Source organism: Panicum virgatum, chromosome 8N, assembly GCF_016808335.1.
Source record: "Panicum virgatum strain AP13 chromosome 8N, P.virgatum_v5, whole genome shotgun sequence".
In the NCBI taxonomy this organism is placed as follows: Eukaryota; Viridiplantae; Streptophyta; class Magnoliopsida; order Poales; family Poaceae; genus Panicum; species Panicum virgatum.
The window spans coordinates 36,964,271-36,989,056 of NC_053152.1; the positions used below are offsets into that span (position 1 = coordinate 36,964,271).

Sequence of the window (24,786 nt, forward strand, 5' to 3'; positions counted from 1 at the left end):
GCGAAAAGAGTTAAGATACATGATGATATCGTAAATGCCTTTGGCGGCTTAGTTCAAGCTTGCCTCGAATAGTAGGATCAGGAGTAAAGCTTGCACCAAGCAGGCACGCTAATCATAAGGGAATTAATGAGAAATAAGCTTGATCAATATATATAATCTGCTCCACCTTGCATTGCTCAACTGTTTCGGTATCTTGTGGTGGATATGGTCTACCGGGTTCAAGTCCTAGACTTGGCATATCAATGCTCGCATTTTTCTGGACTTATTTCAAAAAATTTAACAATGCTTTGATAGTAAGTGTTGGGGACTAACGATTTTTGGATAATTCCTTGGTTTTTGGGATCACGTCAGAGTACTGAAGGGGAAAGCTTCGGGAGGAGAGCACCAAAATTTTGCCAAACGAAAGTACCAACAACAAGCTTCGCCAAGTCAGAATGTTCTACCAGGAAACCTCAACTCCAAGTGATTGGTGGGATTTTACAGTTTTTGCCGAAAAGGTGCGACAACGTTTGGGCCATTACGGTGGCGCGCGATGGCCTTCGTCTTCTTCCTCCCTCCTCCCTCGATATGAGCAGCCATCCACCTGCATCCAACTCGCACGCCGACCAAAGCAGCAGTCAAACGAAAAGGCTGACGAGCCCCCGCTCTTTCCTGACACATGCCGCGCGCGTCCTCCCTCACCCTCCTGTTCCTGCTGCTCCTCATTGCAATCCCGCCCGCCACCTCGGCCACCCCGCCGGCGTCGAACACCACCGCCGCCGCCGTCCTCCTCTCCTTCCTCGCTGCCCTGCCGCCGGCCTCCCAGCGCCTCCTCCTCCCGTCATGGAACACCAACAGCGGCGGCGCCAGCTCGGCCGCGGCCGGCCCGCATTGCGCGTTCCGTGGCGTCACCTGCTCCGCGGCCGGCGCCGTGACCGCGCTCAACCTCACCGACGCCAGCCTCGCCGGGGACCTCGCGGCCTCGGCGCCGCTGCTCTGCGCGCTCCCGGAGCTCGCGGCGCTCGACCTGAGCCGGAACAACTTCACGGGCGCCGTACCCGCCGCGCTCGCCGCGTGCTCCGGCGTCGCCACGCTTCTCATCCCCGGCAACGCGCTCTCTGGCGCCCTTCCGCCGGAGCTGCTCTCCTCGCGCCTGCTCCAGAAGGTGGACCTCAGCTCCAACGCGCTCGCCGGAGAGATCCCGGCGCCCTCCGCCGGTGGCTCGTCGCCTCTGCAGTACCTCGACCTCAGCCACAACACCCTCTCCGGCGCCATCCCTCCCGAGCTCACTGCGCTCCCGGAGCTCCACCACCTGGACCTGGGCTTGAACCACCTCTCCGGGCAATTGCCAGAGTTCCCGGTACATTGTGGGCTCCAGTATCTCAGCGCCTACGGCAACCAGATCGCCGGCGAGCTCCCCCGGAGCCTTGGCAACTGCGGCAACCTCACCGTCCTGTTTCTCTCCACCAACAAGATTGGGGGAACGGTGCCAGATATCTTCGGCTCCCTACCGGGGCTGCTGAAGCTGTACCTTGCCGACAATGCTTTCACCGGGGAGCTGCCGGCGAGCATCGGCAAGCTTATCAAATTGGAGAAGCTGATGGTGTCCACAAACGGGTTCACTGGGCCTGTCCCTGACTCCATTGGGAATTGTCAGTCACTAACAACATTGTGGATGCATTCCAATCAGTTCAACGGCTCGATTCCGGCGCAGATTGGCAATCTCAGCAGGTTAGAATGGTTCGCTCTCAAGGACAATCTTATCACAGGCACTATTCCACCAGAACTAGGCAAGTGCCAGGAATTGGCCCAGCTTGAGCTCCACAACAACAGCCTTTCCGGGGTCATACCACCGGAGATCGCCCAGCTAAGGAAGCTGAAACTGCTGTCCCTCTTCAAGAACAGGCTTCAGGGACCTGTCCCTGCAACATTGTGGCGAATGGGTGGCTTGGAAGAATTGCATCTCTACAACAATAGCCTAAGTGGAGAGGTTCCTGCTGAGATTACTCTTATGAGTAGCCTAAGAAACCTCACCCTTGCATATAACAACTTCAGCGGTGAGCTCCCACAAGCCCTTGGCTTCAACACAACGCCAGGACTTCAGTCGCTTGATTTCACCGGCAACCGCTTCGGTGGTACAATTCCTCCTGGCCTCTGCACTGGAGGTCAGCTGATGATTCTGGATCTTGGGCACAACCAATTTACTGGGGGCATTCCCAGTGACATTTTGAAGTGCCAGTCTCTCTGGAGGGTCCGGCTGGGGGACAATCTATTCACTGGGAGCTTGCCTTCTGATCTGGGGATAAACACTGGGTGGTCTTTTGTGGAGTTGAAAGGCAATCAGTTCGAGGGAAGGATACCAAGTGTGTTTGGTTCATGGCGCAACCTCACAGTACTTGATTTATCTGGCAACAAATTCTCTGGTACAATACCACGTGAGCTCGGTGTTCTAAGCATTCTTGGGGTTCTGCGCTTGTCGTCAAACAGACTGACCGGATCAATACCACAAGAGTTGGGAAATTGCAAGAGACTTTTCCATTTGGATCTCCAGAACAACTTTCTTAATGGAAGTATACCTGCAGAGATCACAGCACTGGATAGTCTGCAGCATCTTTTACTTGGTGGAAACAAGCTCAGTGGAGGGATTCCAGACACCTTTGCTGCAACTCAGGGCCTTCTTGAGTTGCAGCTTGGCAGCAATTCTTTGGAAGGAGCTATCCCTTGGAGCTTAGGCAATCTTCAGTTCATCTCCCAAATAGTAAACATCAGCAACAACAGATTGAGCGGCCAAATCCCAAGTAGCCTCAGCAACCTAAAGATGCTGGAAATGCTTGACTTGTCCATGAATTCTTTGTCTGGCCCAATTCCATCACAACTGAACAACATGATCTCTCTAACTTTTGTGAATGTGTCGTTCAATGATCTCTCCGGTCAGCTCCCTTCTGGCTGGGTTAAGATTGCTGAACGGTCACCAGATGGCTTCTCGGGAAATCCTCATTTGTGCATACAATCTGAAAATGCACCTTGCTCCAAGAATTCTTCTGGGAGACAGATAAGAAAGAACATTCGAATAATTGTAGCATTGCTAGTGTCAGCTCTCGCTGTCATGGCTTCTGGGCTATGTTTTATTCACTACATAGTGAAGAGGTCGCAGCGTCGATTGGCAAACCGTGTCTCAGTGCGGGGCTTGGACACAACAGAGGAATTACCAGAAGACTTGACCTATGATGACATCCTCCGTGCCACTGATAACTGGAGCGAGAAGTATGTGATCGGAAGGGGACGGCATGGCACAGTGTATCGGACAGAGTTTGCTCCTGGAAGGCTGTGCGCAGTCAAGACAGTTGATCTTTCCCAGTTCAAGTTCCCAATTGAGATGAAGATTCTTAACATGGTAAAGCATCGGAACATCGTCAAGATGGAGGGTTACTGCATCCGTGGCAACTTTGGCATAATTCTTTCTGAGTACATGCCTGAGGGGACACTCTATGAGCTATTGCATCAAAGGAAACCTCAAGTGCCCCTTGAATGGAAGGTCCGACATCAGATCGCCCTAGGTGTAGCACAGGGCTTGTCCTATCTGCACCATGACTGTGTGCCTATGATTGTTCATAGGGATGTCAAATCAAGCAACATACTGATGGACACTGATTTGGTGCCTAAGTTAGCAGACTTTGGCATGGGGAAGATTGTAGGTGAAGATGATGCAGATGCGACAGTTTCTGTTGTTGTTGGCACCCTTGGCTACATTGCTCCAGGTGACTTTCCTTCTTTCAGATACATATTCCAACTCACATTGTCTTAATCTTTTGTTGACCTTTTTTTCCCAGAGCATGGATACAACACAAGATTGACTGGGAAGAGTGATGTCTACAGTTATGGTGTGGTGCTACTTGAACTCTTGTGCAGGAAGATGTCTGTTGATCCTGCATTTGGAGATGGTGTGGACATTGTGGCATGGATAGCATCAAACTTGGTGCACGAAGATCACTGCAGCGTGATGAACTGTCTGGATGAGGAGATCATGTACTGGCCCGAAGATGAGCAGGCAAAAGCATTGGACTTGCTGGAGCTGGCAATATCCTGCACTCAAGTTGCATTCCAATCCAGGCCATCCATGAGGGAGGTGGTAGGCAGCTTGATGAGTATAGAAGATCAGTATAGCAAATGAAGAGAAGTTGGCAATTTAGTTATATATATGAGATGTAATGTCTTTGAATAATGATGCATACGATTGAAACCACAATTGTACAGTTTTTCTAAGGGTGCTGTGGTTATTTCTCAAAGATTTAGCTTGATATTGTACAAACTAGACTCAGGAACTACAGTAAACAGCATCGCAGAAAAAAATGTTGATTATCGCTAACAATATTGGTTACAGCAAGTGAACGAGGTATTAGGTACTATATTTGTTGGGGTTTTGCCCCCGAACAGACAAGAGATGAGATAGAGCGAGGAGAGAACAAGCCAAGTGAGCAAATAAGTAAGAGGCCAAAAGTCCCCCACCTCCTCCCCATGGGGGCTATTTATAGGGTGGAGGTGGTGTTGTTTATACTTATTACCTTGGTGGGGTCGCATATTACAAGAAAGTCCTTGATATTTACAAGCAAGTCCCTAGAAGCTGCAAATAAGTCCCTAGAACACATAAACTAGCACTTAGACCCTCTAATTTAGACTCTTTTACACAAAGGGGGGGCCCTAGCCTTACGTGGCAGTCTAGGCGCACCCCCAACAGTAGCCCCTCAGCTATTCGGTCTTGGCCGGCACAACGAGACCGAGTAGCTGACAATGTCAAAAGAGGCATATTTGCAGGCCGGACTCGGGTTGCAAGGAAAGTCCTTTACAACCCACACATGTGCGCCTCACCAAAAACTCCATCCCAAAAACCCAGTGGGAAAAAAGGGCATGGAGAAAAGAGCACGCACATGCTTAGATTTACACAAGTGCCAGCCTTAGATCTTTAGGGATTTGATTTCGCATGTAGCTTCACTTCTGAGCTTCTATTGGCGAGTGGCTTCTTCTCTGAGCTTCGGGTGGAGCTCCATCTTCTAAGATGAACTGGCCTTCCAGTACACCCTCATGGTAGCCTCGGCTTCCGGCCGATGCAGTTAGAGTCGTCGTGGCCGAAGGTTGTCGTAGCATCTTCAAGTCTTCTCTCACGAGCGCCGGACAAGACCTCATCATCTAAGATGAACTGGTCCTCCAGTACACCCCCAGCCCCTCTTGGCTGGTGCTCGTGAGATAAGCTTCGCATGTAGTGGAAGTAGTCGATGTAGATGACGTAGAGGTTGAAGTAGCGGCCGAAGGTGGTGGTGAGCCCCTCAAGCCGGGGCAACGGCGATGGTGAAGTCGGAGACAAAGCCGAAGGTCCCCTCGAGCCCCTCGAGCCGAAATGGCGAGTTCTTCAAGCTGAAGTAGATGGTCACCAGCAGCTTCGTTGCTATGACCTACATGGTCACCAGCAGCTTCGGCCGTTTGCCAACCGAAGCTTCCAACATTGCTTTTGTGCAGTTGACCTGCGCTTTTTATTTTTGCAAAGCAAAAAGGGAGAATGACAGAAATAGCATGATTAAAGTATTTTGTATGAAAACTAGGGACATAACCTTCGATCTTGGCTTTGTATCTCTCTTCTTTTTTTTTTACACGTAACCTTCGCGTGTTCGCTTTGGATTTGGACCTTCGGAGGTGGCGTCATGATAGTGGTGATGCATGCAACTTGAGTGGCACCTTCGATAGCTTGTTGCTTGATCTTTGCTTATTAGCTTCTTGCCAATAAACTTGCATGTGACCTTCGCTTCTTGAAAGCTGAGGCCACAATGGGCCCTCACCATTTGCTTCAGCTTCGAGTGATAGACAGGTGGTGTCGTGATTCTAGGCAGCTTCGCATGCATGGGTAGCTGCTAATTTAGTGAGTTGATAATGGTTGCTGGCAACAACCGAAGATGAAGCTATCAGCTTTTTCTTTGCTTCGAGATGATAAGTGAGCTTCGATGAGACCTTCGATATTATCTTCTCTTTTTGGAATAGAGAATATAACCTTCGCTCATACTTTTCTTTTTGAAAGTGTCCTTGGACATGAGTTGCAAAAGTAATTTTGCAAAAAAGTAAGTTTGCGGGTCGTCACCCGACTTTTTTTTTCTTGGCCGAAGGTGTTTTGGCTTCATATCCCTTAGGATAGATAGCCCCTTGGCTTTTCTTTTGCGAGGTATTCGTCCTTACGTGCAGGAAGCGATACTCGGCTTCATTCTTGAGGTCCTAAGCCTCTTAGCTCCTCGGAGCTTTTTTTTTCTTTTTGCCATGCATGATGATGTATTCATGCAATGAGATGATTTGGTGTATGCTTTTGATGCACATGGATGAAGTGAAATGCATTTGCATGAAGCCGAAGATTTTTTGGCCACCGGTTAATTTCAAACCATGAGAACCCTTTGACGCAAAAAATACTTGCGTTTGATAGCCGAAGATGAAGGCTCGTAGCTTTGAAACCAAGGTGTTCTATTTTTTCATCACGAGGGTGAAAGCCACTTGTTGATGAAATCCATTATATTGAAGGACCAATTATTGCTGAATAGTTATAGAGATAACTCCAATAGATGGTGATTACCGAAGGTTCATAAGATATATTATCCGATGAATGTCAATCTATAATTCATAGATTCTTTTGGCTTGGTTAAGGGGTGAAAACCAATGTACCTGCACGCTTAAAGAGCAAAGGTCTAGTTTACAAGGGTTAGCTCAAATAGGAGAAGTGATACTCACATTGGTGATAACCTGCATGTTAGGAAAAATAAGAATGATATTCAAGATGTAACTTCTCATGAATGGTCCCTTGGACCAAGTGTTTTGAGTGAAAATTGGATTGGAGGTCACAAGACATTTTAGCTTGGGACCTTAGGGCCGAAAGCCCCTCAGCATTCAAGTGCTTATTGCAATTTTAGATAAGTATGCAAAGTTCGCGAAGAATGTGAGCTTTGCTGACTTACACAATTGAGCATGCAAGATGCGATGGTCGATGTTTGCAACATTTTGTTGCTTCGACCCATAATAAGATTGCAAATAACCTTCTTTGAGGTCATTAAGAGTGATAACCTTCTCTGACCTTCTCTAAGGTCAATATGAGAGATAACCTTCTCTGAGGTCAATATGAGAGTGATAACCTTCTCTGAGGTCAATGAAGCTAGAAAACCAATAAGATCGTAGTCTTCGTTATTTGCCAAGTATGATAACTCTGCATTTTGGAAGAGAGATTATCCTCAAGGGAGGGGTTAGTGGGTTAATTTCACTATGTAGAATAAACTGGTTGGAGAACCATAAGCTCAGACTGCTTAGAGCATGCAAATGCATTAACATATAAGTAATAAGCAAAGCTCTTTAAAGGATACACCCTGCAAATGCAGAGGTTAGTAAGAGAAATCTCAATCAATATTGCTGATATTTAAACTAGAGGACGACTTGGAGGTTTGAAGGTGTCGCATATGATTAGTAGAATATATTGTTTGGCCACATGCATGCTTGCATGGCTTGCTTGATGATAAAAAATACTATCGCCAAGAGATGGAAAAGGTGTTCCATGGGAGCTGGCTAGCTTCGATCGCTAGCTTTCATCATAAAGAAGACACTCTGGTCTTTTGGTCGTGGGCCAAACCTTCGCTCGCCGAAGGTTGCTGCTTTGCTTTTGTTTTTGTGGCCGTGGCCGTGGCCTCTTTTAAAGTTTCCGCGTGAGGGATCGGAGGTGTCAGTGAAAACCTCATAGCCTGCAGCCTTGGCTAAAAGCTTCGCATGCATGAGAAACCAGGTTAGCAAATAAAAATATTTTGCATGTGCATGCGGAGGTGTAGTGCCTGCTTGTCGCGGAGCTCATCAGCGCGAGCCGCGAAGTTTGAGAGTCGCCGATGGCCGCGAGGGTTCAGCTCGCCGCTGATGATCGCGAAGCTTCAGCTCGCAGTAGAAGTTCCGAGGTTACCGCGGAGGTTCTGAGCGAGGGTTCCATAGCTTGACGTTGTGACCGCAGCTGCATTCTTGTTTTGGAGTTTCGTGTTGCAACCTGAAGCAAAGCTAGCTGCTGCCTTGATGCACGCGATAGAATACAGATACGTGACAAAAAGAGATGCATGCATAGGTAGTGCAGGCATGCACGTGCACATGCGCATGCACGTGTAAAATGATGCGCTTTGGCCTGATGGCAGCTTCGTGCTTTGTTCAGCTAGTTGTACGAGCTTGTGTACAGAATCGAAGGACCGAGATGATTAAAATCGATGCTTTTCATTTCTTGCAACAAACCATAAAAGGTTAGTGGATTAATGTATATAAAAAGAATGGGACGTGGCCTTCGATTGGTGTTGGCATCATGGTAAGCTTGACTAGTGGTAGCCTCGACGGCTGGCCGGTAACGGCCGCGAAGCTTCTTGCTGCGATAGGCTCAGACTTGCTATAAGGATCGATGCTTGCCGAGCGGAGGTTCAGCTTGCAGAGGAGCTTCCAGGGGCTCGCCACGGAGGTTCAGCTTGGGTTCCGCAGTTTTGTGTGCGGAGGTCGTGGCTTGGAGGTTTCCGCTTGTCCCGGATGTTGTCGCTCTTCCCGAAGGTTGAGCTGCCGGCGGAGGTCGCGGCTTGCCGCGGAGGTCGCGACTCGCGACTTGCCGTGGAGGTTTGCCACTCTTCCCGAAGGGTGGGCTGCCGGCGGAGGTCGCGGCTTGCCGCGGAGGTCCAGCTCGCCGCGGAGCTTCAGCTTGCCGAGGAGGTTCATGTTCGTCGTGGAGGTCCACGAAGCTTCGGCTCGCCGGGGAGGTTCATGTTCGCCGTGGAGGTCCACGAAGCTTCGGCTCGCCGGGGAGGTTCCGGGCTTGCCGCGGATAGTTGCGGACGGCCGCGAAGCTTCAGCTCGCCGCGGACGTTGTGACGGTCGCGAAGGTTCAGCTCGCCGCGGAGGTTGCGACGAATTTGCCGCGGAGGTTCCTCTCTACGCGGAGCTTCATGATCTCTCCTCGAGGCACAGAGATTTTGTGCCTTAGATCCTTGTGTGTATTAGCTTAGCATGGCAAGTCAAACGAGAAAGATGATTAGAAATTGCACTTTGCATTTATGCGAGAACATCAAGCGAAGGTTGTAATATTAAAATATTTTCATGAACAAGGACACGTTTGGGTGTTGCTTAGCCTTTGTAGTCTCGCACGGGGTAAAACGAGTAGGCTGCAGACTGCTTCGTCTGGACCTAGCTGTTCCGCCGCCTTTTATTGGGAAGGCTCTCGTTTTGTTTCAACAGAACCAAAACAGGTTGCACCACAGGGTAGGACAAAAAGGTAACCAGCGAAGGTATCCCGCGGCGCAGGCAACCAGCATGGCTTGCGCGCCGTCATCGTCCACGCCGCACGCGAAGCTCCGGCTGCCGACTGGACGATCGCCGCCGGCGAAGCCCCAGGCTGCGCCAACGGCGCCACGAAGGATGCCGCCGCGCGGCTCGCTTACGCGTGCCGCCGGCGTCGAAGGTCGCGGTAGCGCCTCCAGTCTCCGGACTAGGGCGCCCGGCTTACCACCGGCAGGAGGTAGCCATGCTCCACACTGCCGTTCCGTGCTCCATGTGGCCTTGAACTTCGATCGTCGAGGCTTTGCTACTTGCAAAAAGTGGAAAACGACGAGGGTGGCAGGATAAAGAAAAAATATATATATTCTGGAAGAAAGGAACGTGACCTTCAATTGGGTTTTATTGGGCTGTGTTCTGTTTCTCTGTCTTGGGCAACAGCTTATTTTGTGCCAATGCGGCTTGCATGCATGCGGAGGTGACATGAGAAGCTGCCTCGTTGCTTGGTTGAACAGCGGGATTGGAGGTTGAGATGTCAGCGGGTCGCGGTTTGTCGCGAAGGTTGCCGCTCCCCGGAGGTCGAGCAGCCGGCGGAGGTCGCGGTTAGTCGTGGAGGTTGCCGCTCGTCCCGGAGGTCGAGGCTGCCGCGGAGGTCGTCGAGGTTGCCGGCTGCTTGCCTTAAATAATTTTGGCCTTCGCAGGTAGGAAGCTTCGCCATGGAGCTTCGAGTGGTTCACCGCTTTCGGCTTCTAGTTGACCGATTGCATGGCCCATGCAAGAACCATCGAAGGTTCCCGGGTCCTTGCCTTTCATCTTGTGGATGATCGAAGGTGCATGACCTGCACAGGACCATTTCTCCGGAATCTTTGGATTAGCAAATAATAGCTTAATCGAAATAGCTAATCAAGGTGGGTGGACGTGTGTCCTGCTGGCGGCAAAGCTTGAGTGACGCAAGTGCAGTTGAGAGGCCCGAAGCTCCACCACTCATGAGTCATGATCATTGCTCAGTTTACAAAAAGCTTCGTGTGGTGAACCACCACCGCTTGGTTGTCAGCTGGAACTTTGCTTGTTCCACACGTGCCAATGCGCAAGCATGGCACAACCGCAAGAAGGTTCTTGACTGCTAGCTTAGGGACCAGATTTGGAGGTTCGAAGGTTGACCTCAAGCGAAGGTTCGGCTGGCTGCTGATGGCCGCGAAGCTTCTTGCTGCGAGGGTTGAACTTGCCGCAAGGATTGATGCTTGCCGCGGAGGTTCAGCTTGTATATGAACTTCCGAACTCTCCGCGGAGGTTCATGAACTTCTCCAAAAGCCACGTATGATGATGACTGCATTTTAGGGAGACAGAATAACCTCGAATGGGGGTTAGCTAATTTGCTCTACTAGAAAACAACCCAAGTTAAAATGAGGTTATGGCATGCGAAGGTGGTAAAGATAAATAGTTAATAAAGCTCTTTCAAGGATACATGCATCCTGTAGAATGGTGGTGCAGAATAAAAACTGGCGAAGGTGCCGGACATTATTTCCACGATCGAAGGTGATCGAAGGTCAGGTGACATCTGCAGCTTCGCTGGACCTAGCCTGCTCCGTTGCCGGGAACACTTTGCTTCTTGCCTTCTTCTTTTTTTTTTCTCTTTTAACACGAAGGTGATAAGTATGTATTGATCCTTTTCAGCAGCCTTCGACTTGGACCTTCGATGTGGGTGATGTTGCACGAAGGTGTTTTTCTTTGGCAAATATTGAATTGTTTAGGCGCACTAAGCTTCGCTCCATCTCAATATCATCATCTCTCTAAAAAAAATAAGACGTGCCAAGCACGGTGGGCGCCAGCTGTTGGGGTTTTGCCCCCGAACAGACAAGAGATGAGATAGAGCGAGGAGAGAACAAGCCAAGTGAGCAAATAAGTAAGAGGCCAAAAGTCCCCCACCTCCTCCCCATGGGGGCTATTTATAGGGTGGAGGTGGTGGTTGTTTATACTTATTACCTTGGTGGGGTCGCATATTACAAGAAAGTCCTTGATATTTACAAGCAAGTCCCTAGAAGCTGCAAATAAGTCCCTAGAACTCATAAACTAGCACTTAGACCCTCTAATTTAGACTCTTTTACACAAAGGGGGGTCCCTAGCCTTACGTGGCAGTCTAGGCGCACCCCCAACAATATTACAGCATCAACCAACTCCTGGTTATCTGGATCATGCTTCTGACCAGCCTGAGGCATTTGCAGTACTTTGTCAAAGGCATGTTATTATCAATAACAGAGTAATCTTACTGTTTCAAAAACATCAGGTTTATATTCCCCGGAGGTAAGAGCAACAGAAAAAGAATTCGACACATTTGAAGTTTATGCTTCATTTAGAACCCTATCTGGATCCAAGCAACTGTGTAAATTACAATATCAATTCAGATTGCGTTACCTTAACATCCATCGAGCAGTTTGGGGCATGGAGAAAAGTGTATTAAGAGGCTGCATTCGTAGTGTGAGGACCTGCAATTGGTTTGGCTCTTCATCTCCATGGACTGTTTGTGAAAATTTTGAGTAAAAACGATTGCAATTTAGGCTCAGAAAGGCGAACGGACGCCTAATCAGTGTCTGAACAGCTTCTGTGCCCACTCATCCTGCACGGCATCCCAATCCCTGGCCTCTCTCCGAGATACAAGAGCACCTGTCAGGGAGGGAGGCAGGCAGAAGAGGGATACGGGGCGAAAAAAAAACTACATTCTGTAGATTCATATTGACAGCATTTGCTTGGCCGAGATTTGAAGATAACAACGATTGCACCTTTGATGGAAAAATTGGATGTTTCCCCTTCGTAATTTATTCTTGGACCAATGTGTAATTTATGGATATGGGTACATTTTTGTGTAATCTATGAATACAGGAGTGCTTTGCGAACAAGTGATGAATGAGATCATTTTCTTGCTTCAATGTTTGAATGTTCAGGAGCTTCATTTGTGAATACTGTGCAATCGAATGTGAACAAGTGATGAATCCTGGAATTGCATTTTAGACACCAGCACTGGACATAAAGTTTTCTACATATGAGTTCATTGTTCTGTATAAATCATTTATTGTTCAGATATTTTTTCAAGCCGTGAAGTATCCTGGAATTGCATTTGTCACAGTGTCTTGATCACTTTTTCAGGAGTATCCTGGAAGTGTTGGACAAGGCCTGTCAGCTTCAAGCAGATAACAGAAATTTCTTTGCTTTCTGCTAAAACTTCTGTGTTGAATGTTTTCTAGAACAGACACCTATTCAGATGGAATTCCAGGTAATGTTTTACCTCCCATTCTGAAGAATTCCAAGTAGAAGAGATATCAGATGTATTCATAGTTTGTGAATTCAACTTAGGCCTACACAAGAAATTGAATTTGTACCTTTTGGCAATGCTACCCAACTGATAGATTGGTTACGAGATAAGGTTTTAGTGGGAGATAAATTCCATTTGTCTCCTTGGAACAGTTATGTCTTCCCTCCTTTTTTTTTAGAACTTAGTACTCAGGAGTTGGCTGTCGTAGGAAGGGTACATCAAATTTTCATCCATCCAAGCATTAAGGACGATATGGATCAGCTCTTGGTGAAGGAGGATGAAATCAGACTTAGATGGCAAGAGTATTTTGACAGACTGTATAACGGGGATTATGATAATACAACTTTTCAGCTGGACGACTCTTTTGATGACACCAACAGGCGCTTTGTGAGGAGGATTCGAGAATCTGAGGTCAAAGAGGCGTTGAGAAGGATGAAAGGAGGTAAGGCGACAGGCCCTGACGGTATTCCAGTCGAGGTGTGGAGGTGCATAGGTGATATAGCTATAGTTTGGCTAACAAAACTTTTCAACCATATTTTTCGGTCGAACAAGATGCCTGAAGAGTGGAGAAGGAGTATATTGGTGCCGATCTACAAGAACAAAGGAGATATTCAAAGCTGCACCAACTACTGGGGAATTAAGTTGATGAGCCATACTATGAAGCTATGGGAGATAGTTATTGAGCATCGTTTGAGAGGGATGACGCGGGTCACTATGAACCAGTTTGGTTTCATGCCTGGAACGTCAACCATAGAAGCAATTTTCCTAATAAGACATGTCATGGAGCGGTATAGAGAGCAGAAGAAGGACCTACACATGGTTTTCATTGACTTGGAGAAGGCTTATGATAAGATACCACGAAATGTGATGTGGTGGGCTTTGGATAGGCATAAAGTCCCAACAAAGTATGTGGCCCTCATTAAGGATATGTACAATAATGTAATGACTGGATCTGAACAAGTGATGGTGACACAGATAACTTTCCAATTAAGATAGGATTACATCAAGGATCAGCTTTGAGCCCGTATCTTTTTGCCCTAGTGATGGATGAGGTCACAAGAGACATACAAGGTGATATTCCTTGGTGTATGCTTTTCGCTGATGATGTCGTGTTAGTTGATGAAAGCCGTGCGGGAGTGAATAGGAAGCTGGAGTTGTGGCGGCAAACGCTAGAGTCCAAAGGTGTGCGGGAGTGAATAGGAAGCTGGAGTTGTGGAGGCAAACGCTAGAGTCCAAAGGTTTTAGACTTAGCAGGACTAAAACTAAGTATATGAGGTGTGACTTCGGCGCCACTCATGAGGAGGGAGATGTTAGTTTGGAAGTCCAAGTAGTGCCCAAAAGGATGCTACAGAGAGATGGAGATATTGATGAGGATGTTAGTCATAGAATCAAAGCGGGATGGATGAAGTGGCGCCAAACATCTGGCGTCCTTTGTGACAAGAAGGTACCTCAGAAGTTAAAAGGCAAGTTTTATAGAACGGCGATTAGACCGGCAATGTTGTATGGTGTGGAATGTTGGCCTACAAAAAGACGGCACGTCCAACAATTAAGTGTTGCAGAAATGCGCATGTTGCGTTGGATTTGTGGGCATACAAGGATGGATCGAGTTCGAAATGATGATATACGGGATAGGCTAGGGATAGCACCAATTGATGAAAAGCTTATCCAACACCGGCTGAGATGGTTTGGACATGTCCAACGGAGACCGCCAGAGGCACCGGCGCATAGTGGTATCCTAAAGCACGACGGTAATATGAGGAGAGGCAGGGGCCGGCCGAAGTTGACATGGGAAGAAACAATTAGAAGTGACTTGAAAGACTAGATTATACTTAGAGATTTATCCTTGGATAGGAGTGTTTGGAAAGCCGCGATTCACGTGCCAGAACCATGAATAATGGTCTTTGTTAGGTTTCAACTCTAGCCTACCCCAACTTGCTTGGGATTAAAAGGCTTTGTTGTTGATGTTGAAGCAATATGAAAACAGTTACATCAACTAGTGCTTTGCGGCACCGATCAACTTTGCTATGCCTCCATCCTCAAGGGCTGTCAACCTCTTGCAGTCACCGATTGCTGTTTGCTGTCCACACACGGCTTGTGAGCCGCGGTGTCTACGCCCGGCACCTTGCAAGATCCCGCAACAAAGAAGGCAAGTGGCACCAGTGCTTTGCGGCTCCCCGCCACCCATGTGGAACCTCCTGAGCCTCCGAAGCACGCTGGGTAGAGCTCATAAAGATGTAGGGCGATAGGGGGCGTCGGCCCGCACTATGCACAACAACTGCTCGAGGAAATGCCTCTAAGGTAAGTGCTCATTAAGTAGCTTGTGTTTTCAGGAGTTTTAGCCGAGTAGAACTTGCAGAGATTATTTAGCATGAAACATGGAAATGTGACTCTGATCCAAGGGAGCATGATTCAAGTTTTCTCACAATATTAAGATTTACTTTGCCACAACATTTCTTCATGAAAGTACAGATATAATTTTCATTTTGTCCTAATGCTTATGCTTCAATGCATAGTTTCTCCAGATATGGTTGTTTGCCAGCCCACCTGGTGCGAAATTCTTTTGGATATACAATGCCATTGATTATTGCTATGATAATGAGATTCATTTTTTTATCTGCTAAATCATCATCAATTTACAGAAATCAATGGGATCAGATATGACCTGATTGCAACATCCAAGACATTCCTGACGCCATGAAAGGTATGTTCTTATGTTCAGTACTTCAGTTACCTACTGCACTCTTTACTTTAATAGGTATGGATTTGAAATTTATAAACATCATAGCTGCCAGCTTTGCCTTGCTCCCTTGGGTAGCTACTGTCAATATGAATTTGATTTAATATGTACATATTCGGTGAAAGCTGATTGGAGCTTCATAACGTTTTACTCCAGTTCTAGGCAGTACTTATATACTCCTATTCCTGTAGGAAATCTCCCAGCTATAGCAATCAACTAATGAAACGTCTTGCTTATTATTTCCTACCAAACACGTGATTTCCAAATGTTAACATTGTGTATCCAAGTATCAGACCACTTGCTAGTTGCTACAATGCAGAGTTATTGGGATTCTTATCAAACATTTGTATCCATACTATGTCTTGGCTAAGCTAATTTACTCAAAGCACAAGCAAAACAAAACAGGGAGAACTAAGGCACTAATCAAAATCTCTTGTCCTATTACAAATAAAGCATGTTAAAATCTCATATGATGCATATGTTAAACTATTTTGATGCTCCCAGACGCTAACACCGCAAAGCAATCGTGACATAATTAACTTACAGGAAAACACTGGCCAAATGATTAGCTTACAAGAAGAAAACACTTGCCAGACTACTACGGCGCGGCAACGTCTCGCCCAGAGTTCTAGTGAGGAAACTAATACTTATGCTAGTGTCAAACTTCCATTCATCGCGCCAAATCTCCAAACTCTTGTGCTATCACGAGTGATGAGGTTAGTTTTATCTTTCCCTATAAATTCATCATTCTGGAAGCAAAATGGATTGTAGCATAATAGTTTATATTGAGTTATTTACAATACTCGAATACTCAATTCACATTAATCTTTCGGGGCATTTCTTTGTTCAGACAGTCAATACACCAAAGGTTTTTGCCAAATTCATCCAGCTCAAGTATTTGGCGATAGAGGTTTCCACATCAAAGTTTTCCCAAGACTATGATCTCTGCTCTCTTATTTCTTTTCTTGATGCTTCTCCATTGGAGTCTCTCATTGTACGGGTATGTCATCATTTATCCCTGACAAGCTATCGTTTAGAAAATTCTTATTTCGGGTGAAAATTAGTCTGAAACTTCTTATTTAGGGTGAAAATTAGTGTATTCAGACTAATTGAAACCTTGTTGTTATTATTGAATAGACTGACATATCATGTATTCCTATGCAGATAAGGCAGCCAACCATGAGGCATGATTCAGTTATTGAAGACTCAAGTGGTTACTCACGTCCACGGTGCCTTCAAGGACAGTGCCATGACAACCTCAAGAATGTGATGATAACCGGATTTTGCTCTGCGAAGAGCATGATTGAGCTCACAATCTGTATTATCGAGAAAACAAAGACATTGGAGTGCCTTACATTGGACACTACCCGTGGTCATGATAGGAGGTATGCCAAGATTGATAAGTGCCTGCGGCTGAATAAGGAGGCACTTGTGAAGGCTAAAAAAGACCGTATTGCCATTCAGAGATATGTCGAGGGAAGAGTGCCCCCTTCTGTGAACCTGAAGGTTATTGAGCCATGTAGCAAGTGTGTCGAGAAATATAAAGCGCTTCTCCAAGCTATGATATGCATAATTTAGCTTCCCAATTCACCCTGTGTAACTAGGGGCAGTTCTATGTACTTCTGCTAGAAAGGATGTAGGAGAACATTCTTATTGCTTGATAACAGAAGTCGAGCTAGTAATGTAGACACTAGCAGATTGCACGATTCAATTTCCTGCAATCTACTGTTCATTGAATGAGTTGACTTTACACATAGACCCGAACCTCGAGAAAAAAATAGGATGATATTTCCCAAATTTCGTGCTTATTGGTGGGGTCTGATAAATGTTCGAAAAAATCGTGTAATTAATATATCTAATGTCTTAAACTTGTATAATATCATCTGAACTATGGACTATGGATAGTTTCTATCAAAATCATAAGAAAATCTGAATTTGATCTGACATTTTTGATATTTTGTGTGCATTGGTCGAGTCCAGAAAATCTGATTTACTGAATTGTTTCCCTACCTCCGAAAATCCATATCTCGTACTACTAGTGTCTGTCTATCTTCGGTTGAGGTGAAAATGCGGCCTGTTTGAGAATCATCCATTAAATTAATTTTGGTTTTCCAAGGGCCAAGACAGCAGGACGTGTGAAGAGGAAAGAAAAGAAGCTGCAGCGTCTCACTTGTAGGTGAAAATGCTCAGGAAAGTGCTTGGTGTGTGTAACTGTGTATCCATGACAGAAACGTTTTGCAATAAAGTTCTGATTGGTCCATCACAAAACAGAGGGCCATAATATTTTTGGCATCACTATGACATTGACACGTGGGACCCCTCATATGTCACTTGCAAAACGTCTCATTGAGCACCAGGAAAAAAAAAAGGAAAAACAGTACCATCACGTAGTTTCACCCGACTCCCTCCGCTGAAATCTGGACTCCACCATCCTCTTCTCCTCGATCTCCTCAATGGTTGAATCGGTGGGAACACATTGTTTTCTTTTCTTAATTACTCAATTTACGCAGTGAAGGAAGTTGAATTTCCTTGGTCTTGATGTTTGACGGTTTTGCTTGGTGATTGGCTGCCATGGACTATTTTCCTAACGGTTTTGGTACTTTTATTTATGATTTCTGAGGCCAGTCTCAATGGAGAGTGTCATCGCACAGTTACCAAGACTGTGAACTAGGTAACCGAGTCAGAGAAGTGTCATGGTGATGACACTCCTCTCACATCTCATGACACTTCTCCTTCTCTCTCGTTTGTCATGTCAGCAAAGTTAATACTCATGACACTCTCATGACATCTCCACTGAGACTGGCCTGATAGTCAAGGTCATGGGCGGATCTACCCTAAGATTTGGCCCAAAGATCTTCATCCTCTAATTTTATTCATATTTGTCTATATTTTTACCAATATAAAAATAGCTAGTAATTATTTTCTTATGTGCAAAATTTGATAGTTGAATTGAGAAGTGAAATATGAGAAATTACTATTTTTATAAGTTAAAAATGATTTATTCACTAAAATATTTTTTAAAAGGTGTTATATTTAACCTCCCTAACAATAAATTCTAGATTCGCCACTGGTCAAGGTTATTCTGATTTGTGGTAGTGTATATGCCGAGATATATTTTGATCAAGCTGTGGTTAGTTATAAAAAAACCCTCAAAAGTCAAAACCCATGTCTTTGTGATCACAAGGTGAATCAATGGGCTTCTGACTATACCTTAAAATTTTGATGTTTATGCATAGTAGCTTTGCGGAAATTCGAGTTTAGACGAGAGGTATATATGGGACCAATCTTATTCTTCTCTTTCACATCCAGTACGGAGGAAATGGAGGTTGAACAGGCATAAGTGGAATTGTAACCATGGTTTTAAATAGCGGGCTATAGTCTCGCTATAGCCTTTATAGAGGGTTCCCGCTACGCTATTTGTATTTGTACCGCTATGACAACTATGGACGCTAAATTGGGCTATAGATGCGCTAAATAGCATAGCTTTAGCTCCGCTATAGCCTTTATCCTTAGCCTAGTGCTACTGTTTTGGTCTTTTGGACAAATAAATATTTGATTGTATGATTTTTATTGCATTACCAACTTAAGTAATGTTCTCATAGCTCTAGAAACACATTTATGTTTATGAAATTTGCTAATTACTATGTTTTTCACATCTATTACTTGTATTTTTTATGGTTTAGTAGTAAACCGCTATTTGTCATAGCCCGCTATAGCCTCCGCTATAGTCTCTTAGCCTCAGGAAAAAATACGCCGTTATTTATCATAGCTCGCTATTTAAAACCATGATTGTAACACCATAATGATAGAAGAAAACCAAATCACTCGGTTCATTTCATTGTGTTTTATTAATAACATTGTGTATGTATGCATTATCGACTTTACATGAACATTCATTTCAAACTTCGCCGAAAATAAGATGCACAATCTATAGGTGTTAAAAACTTCACAGTCGATTTACCCTCAAGTATTCATGGCACACGATTCCAGTAGCCAGTGGAAGCCACGCTAGCCTTAGTTGATTATAAGCACTCAGCTTATGTCTGCCTTTCTTATATACCTTTTCCAAGTTACAACCACAAAAACATAAATTTCATCATAGAACTTGTCAAGTACGAGAAAATAAGCAATCCTCGAGGCTTTGTGGAACAGCAGGGCACAAAAAAACGCCCAGAGACCAACAACATATCCGATGCCAAGTCCAAAGAACAAGGACATTGGCATAGAATGGTTTTTATCTCTCTTTTCATCTCCATGTGCAGATGTGTTATTGTTCGTTGGACAGTCCCTTTGAAGAGGAGGCCCACATAGACCAATATTTCCATCATACATTGAGGGACTATTAATGTAGAGTGTGTCAAGTTGACGTCCTGATGGTATTCTTCCTGTCATATTATTGTTAGACAAGTCCAGAATGCTTAAAAATGTCAAATTTGATATGCTTGATGGGATTTCTCCTGAAAGATTGTTATTGGAAAAATCGAGTGACTCCAATGACTGCATGGCCCCAATCTTGTCTGGAACTTCTCCATTCAATTGGTTCCGAGATAAATTCAGATTTACCAGCCCAGCAAGAGATGTTATTACCTCTGGAATTTTACCAGTTAAATAGTTGGATGAGAAGTCAATGCTTAGTATCTCCAAAGCACCATAACCTCGGTAATTTAATTGTTGCCTCTTGGTTTCTATTGATAACTCACCAACTATTACTTGGAACCCATGGATGATTTCATCAGGATCTAGTATATATCTTCTTGTCATAAACGTCAAATTTGAGAGTTGCGGAGGTATGACACCTGATATCCAGTTGGCTGCAAGATTCAAATGATAAAGATTTGTGAGAGCTGTAATATTTCTCGGAATATTCCCATAGAACATGTTGTGATTCAGTCGCAAAAACTGTAATGACCTCAAACTCCCGATCCACATGGGCAATCTTCCGGAGAATCTATTATGTGATAGATCAAGAAAAGATAGACTTGTGCAGGTTTCTAGAATTGTTGGGAATCTCCCAGAGAAGCCATTGTTACTTAATATTAGATAGGTCATATCTGTCATGTTTAAACATTGGGGGAGTCCTCCTTCAAAAAGATTATTGGCCAAATCCAATGCATACAAGCCTAATTCACATATAGATGTTGGGATCTGACCTCTAATGTAATTAGAATATAGTATAATCCCTCTTAGCTTTGGTGCTCCAGAATTTGATGGCAATGGCCACAGTCCTGAGAAAGCGTTTCTTGAGATATCCAGCAAGCTAAGGTTTCTTGGCAACAGAGGTATTTGACCGGTTAAATCGTTTGAACTTAAATATAGATATTCCAATGACATGATATCCATATTTATTGGCAAGCCACCGCTGATTTGATTATTGGAGAAGTCCAAGTTTATGACCTTTGAAAATGTATTGCAAAACCAATTTGGGAGCCTAGCACTTATACCTGTGCTTGAGATATCGAGCAAAAGAAGATCCACTTGGGATTTAAGCCATGTGGGAAATGAAGGACTCATCTGGCAAGATGCAAAAACTGCTTCCTGTAGCCTGAAGGTAGGTAGCCATTCTGAACCCACAACAATTTTCAACTGATTATCAGATAAATACATGTATTTTAAGCTTTGTAAACCGTCCATGTGTTCTTCTGTGATGAGGCCACCCAAGTCATTGTGTCCTAGATCCAGTCTAGTTAAATTGCCCAGCATGCCTATTTCAGATGGCACATGCCCAGTAAGGTGGTTAGCAGAGAGGTCCAGCCTCTTCAAATTCGTAAAATTCCCTATGGACGCTGGGACAGACCCTGTGATGTCGTTCCCATGGAGTTGAAGAATGGCTAAACTGGTCAAATGCCCATGGAGTTTGGTAGGGACCCTCCCAGGTTGTTTGACTGCAGATGCAACTCCTGCAACTTGTTCGATGAACACTGCGGCAACCTCTCAAACAGTTCTGCTACATTTCCATACGAGAGAGATGCATCAAGGTATAGAACCGTCAAGTTGCAAAGTTTCTCCAAGTTCGTCGGCTCGTTGCCGCGATGCTCAAGTTATTACGATTGCAGCACATTCCTAGCACTTGAAGGGATACCATGTCTCCCAGTGTTCTTGGAAGCTGTCCGTGCAGGGAAGTTGCACCCACGTAGAGGTGCTTCAGACTCGTCACGTTCCAAAACCAGCAGGATGCAACTGGGTGGTCGAAGACATTGCAGGAAAGATCAATCTCCTCAAGGTTTGTAAGGTTGAGGCGCGGGAGCGATTGGTTTGCGCTGGTTAGGAAGCAACCAGAAAGACTTAGGACCTTCAAAGAGGGAAGCATGTTCACTAGGTACGGCCAGTCATCTGCCCGGCCGAGATTCACCCAGTCCATGCCGAGATGCTGCAACAAAGGCATGTGCCTTAGCCACGAGAGATCACGGCAGTGCAGCTGCTGCCAGGGTTTTTCTTACCGGTAAGGAAAAAAACCGGAGGTCAGCGGGAAACACATTTATCGGATTTCTCGAAAAATTATCGGATTTGCCATTTTGATTTCGGATGAAATTTTAAAAAAATTCTCAATTTATGCAGGAAGTAACCTAGATTATTTCCAAACAATCTAATAGTATAAACAAGATACAACAATGCATATAAATATGACTTTCTTGTCACAACAAACAGTCTGTTTAATATGGCCACCGCTATCGTCATGACTTCCTATGAAGTCGTGGAGGGACAGAGAGAGATGGGGAATGGAATATGAATAAGATTTAGTGTTAGAAGGCAGCGGGGTGGTCTGATATTTGGCTGCACCAATTTAGTTTGGGCGGATATTCAAAAGGGACGAAAATTTCGGGCGATAAGTAAAAAAATCGGACCCCACCGAGAAACAGGATTTTCGGTTTTCTCGGAAAATTCTCGCCGAGAAATTTTTCCTTGGCTGCTGCTGCGAGACCCAACTCGTCGAGAGATCAAGGTAGTAGAGCTTCGAGAGGTTCCCAAGCTGCGGCGGCACTGCACCGGAGAACGGTATGCCGGAGAGGTCGAGATACCTTAGGTTCTTGAAGGAGCCTAGGAACTCCGGGATCTTGCCGGTTGGTCCCTGAAGGCTGTTGAGTCTGAGGTCGAGATGTTCCAGGTGCTGCAAGGCGAGCAGGGAATGACTTATTTCGCCGGCCAGAGCTTCGTCGACGAGGTGGAGCTCGAGGACATGGCCGGTCAGGTTGCTGCACTGGACTCCTCCCCACCGGCAGCAGTCAGGTTCATCCGACTTCCATGTTGCCAAGAGGTCCCCCGGGTCGCCGGTGATGCCCTGCTTGAACGCCAGGAGGGCTTCCCTCTCCTTGTGCGCGCAGGCGACGCCGGCATGGACTCCGGTGAAGGATGAGGAAGCAGCGGTTGCGGAGACAACGACGAGGTGGAGGAGCAGGAAATTGGGGGTGGACATGCTTAAGCTCAGCCCAAGCATCATCTTCATCTCAGTTTTGGGGTGAGAGATTTTGCAGCCGTAGGAGCACTACTAGAAAACATAGCTTTCGTAACATCGATTTGTGTTACTATAGCTTAATAAATGTGCTACTAGATATCCTAGTAACACATGTTCGTTAGTGTTTCTATTGTTGATGTTACTACTGTATGATTTATTGTAACACAAGATATATGTTCCTTTACATCCAAAAAAAATGTTATTATTTGATATACTAGCCTATCAACTCGTGCTCCCGCACGGGCTAATTAGAGTTATTTTAAAAATAAATTATACAACTAATAATTATAATTATCTATCTCACGCACTCCTATTTATTGAATATTTTAATAGATACTATAAAATATACATTTATCATAATATAGTTGCAATAGATTTTATTTTGCACCACACCTCCATGTGTCTTTGATATATATATATATATGTATATAAAATTAAATTATTTATTTATAAATTAGTGTTCTTATCTATTTCATCATACATGAATACACAGTGAAACTTATCATGGGCAGTATTATATATATAATAATAATATAGTAATGATAGAAATAGTAATTTAGAATTTTATATTAATATACTTTAATATTTATTATAATTATATAATTTAAATTTAGATTTAGGGGTTACTTTAACTTATACAAATTTAGGGGCCGTTTTGTATTATTATTTTAATGGTATATGTGGGTAATTTACATGAAGATTAGAGGATTACTTTAAATTTTCTTATAGTGACAGAGGTGGGTAATTTAGATACATGTTTAGGAGTTACTTTAGTTTATCTTTATAATAGCAGAGGTGAGTAATTTATTAGAAAAAAAGATAACAGATCCAATGACTATTATAATTAGAGGAGTCAGATGGATGGCCAGATGTTTCTAATTTTTGTGAGAAATTTTACAATATTTCTATTGTCTTAGAGTGTCAACCTAAGATTCTAGGTGGCTTCACGTAGAGGTTTCAAAGGAACCTCTAATTAGTAATAGTAAGATAGTAACACAAGACATGTGTTTCTTTGTTTTGGGGTGAGAAAGATTTTGCAGCCGTAGGAGCTGAGGTTTACACATACTGCCACACGCCGGTCTAGTCATCTGTGGTAATCACGGAGGTTTGGCATGGTCGTCGCCGTTGGAGTGCGGGGAAGGCCGTCGTGTGTGATTGAGAACCCGCCGCGACGGGGGTTTTTGACTGCGCTTGCAGCGCGTGATGACTGGCAAGTCTCTACTGCTAAATTTTTCCACACTCCAACACGTCCTTTATGCGTAACTTTGACAACTAATAATATATTTTATACTCACTCTATTTCTTTTTATAAGACGTAAAGATTTCAAAAAGTCTTCACAAATGTAGTGCAATTGTCATTTACAAACAATATCTTTATCTTTTTCAAGAGAGGACCGTTTCATTAGTCTGCCGCTAACTTTTCTCCATCTTAGTAGGCCTCATGATGGTAGTGGGTTCATGGAAGAAAAACGACCGCATCGAAATCGAAAACCAGAAATCAGACTGTACCTTAAGTTAACGGTTTGAAATCTATACCTATTTCTGAAGCAAATAAGATTTCCACCTAATTTTTGGTTTGGTTTGTCTCGTATTATTGACAAATGGAACTTACTCCATCCCATATACAAGTCGGACTAACCCTTTTCCGTTCTCAACTTGATTGCATAGGGCGTGATTGGATGGGTGGCCTGCCCCTTAGACAGGCTCCAGCAATGCAGCCTAGCCCTGTTTGGTGTCCTGCATAAGGCCCTAAGCTAGGCTCCGGTAGTGCAAAAGGAGTTGTCCGGCCTGCATTGTTGGAAACGGCCAATCTGGGCGTATTCAAGTTGTGCAGCCTGGCTTGCACCTAGGCTGGACTTCGTGTGGGTCCAACTTGCTCCGCCCGCGTTGCAGCAATGCAGCCAACAAAACCCCCACTCAGGCACTCAGTCGCTAGGGTTGCCGCTTGTTGGATTTACAACATGACTTAATCTTAGGATCTGTTAGCCTAATTGCATGAACACCTATAAACTGCAA

At 44.9% G+C, this 24,786-nt stretch overlaps 3 protein-coding genes, 1 long non-coding RNA gene and 1 pseudogene across 4 annotated transcripts; 2 read left to right on the plus strand and 3 right to left on the minus strand.

The window, feature by feature from the left end:
* Positions 1–498: 498 nt before the first annotated feature.
* Positions 499–4,265, plus strand: LOC120684318 (leucine-rich repeat receptor-like protein kinase PEPR2). The gene is made up of 2 exons (XM_039966192.1): positions 499–3,737; positions 3,810–4,265. The coding sequence occupies exons 1-2, from the start codon at positions 659–661 to the stop codon at positions 4,148–4,150; spliced, it is 3,420 nt and encodes a 1,139-aa protein (XP_039822126.1). The 5' UTR covers positions 499–658; the 3' UTR covers positions 4,151–4,265.
* A 10,168-nt stretch (positions 4,266–14,433) lies between these two features.
* On the plus strand, positions 14,434–17,025 carry LOC120686447. Its single transcript, XR_005680187.1, has 4 exons — positions 14,434–14,881; positions 15,223–15,284; positions 15,867–16,320; positions 16,485–17,025. It is a non-coding gene; the product is annotated as an uncharacterized LOC120686447 (long non-coding RNA).
* Positions 17,026–19,154: 2,129 nt separating this feature from the next.
* LOC120686863 (receptor-like protein EIX2) lies at positions 19,155–21,588 on the minus strand. The gene has a single exon (XM_039969057.1). The coding sequence runs from the start codon at positions 21,018–21,020 to the stop codon at positions 19,353–19,355; it is 1,668 nt and encodes a 555-aa protein (XP_039824991.1). The 5' UTR covers positions 21,021–21,588; the 3' UTR covers positions 19,155–19,352.
* LOC120686864 lies at positions 21,124–21,732 on the minus strand (annotated as a pseudogene).
* A 369-nt stretch (positions 21,733–22,101) lies between these two features.
* Positions 22,102–22,761, minus strand: LOC120685006 (receptor-like protein EIX2). The gene has a single exon (XM_039966857.1). It carries the CDS (start codon positions 22,759–22,761, stop codon positions 22,102–22,104), a length of 660 nt encoding a protein of 219 aa, XP_039822791.1.
* Positions 22,762–24,786: the final 2,025 nt, after the last annotated feature.

What these genes read in the sequence shown, in the direction of transcription:
- LOC120684318 (XM_039966192.1), top strand. Translation starts at nt 659, where the DNA reads ATGCCGCGCGCGTCCTCCCTCACCCTCCTGTTCCTGCTGCTCCTCATT. An exon ending in CCTTGGCTACATTGCTCCAG is followed by an intron (nt 3,738 to 3,809) that starts GTGACTTTCCTT and finishes TTTTTTTCCCAG; the next exon opens with AGCATGGATACAACACAAGA.
- LOC120686863 (XM_039969057.1), bottom strand. Translation starts at nt 21,020, where the DNA reads ATGCTGGGCAATTTAACTAGACTGGATCTAGGACACAATGACTTGGGT.
- LOC120685006 (XM_039966857.1), bottom strand. Translation starts at nt 22,761, where the DNA reads ATGAAGATGATGCTTGGGCTGAGCTTAAGCATGTCCACCCCCAATTTC.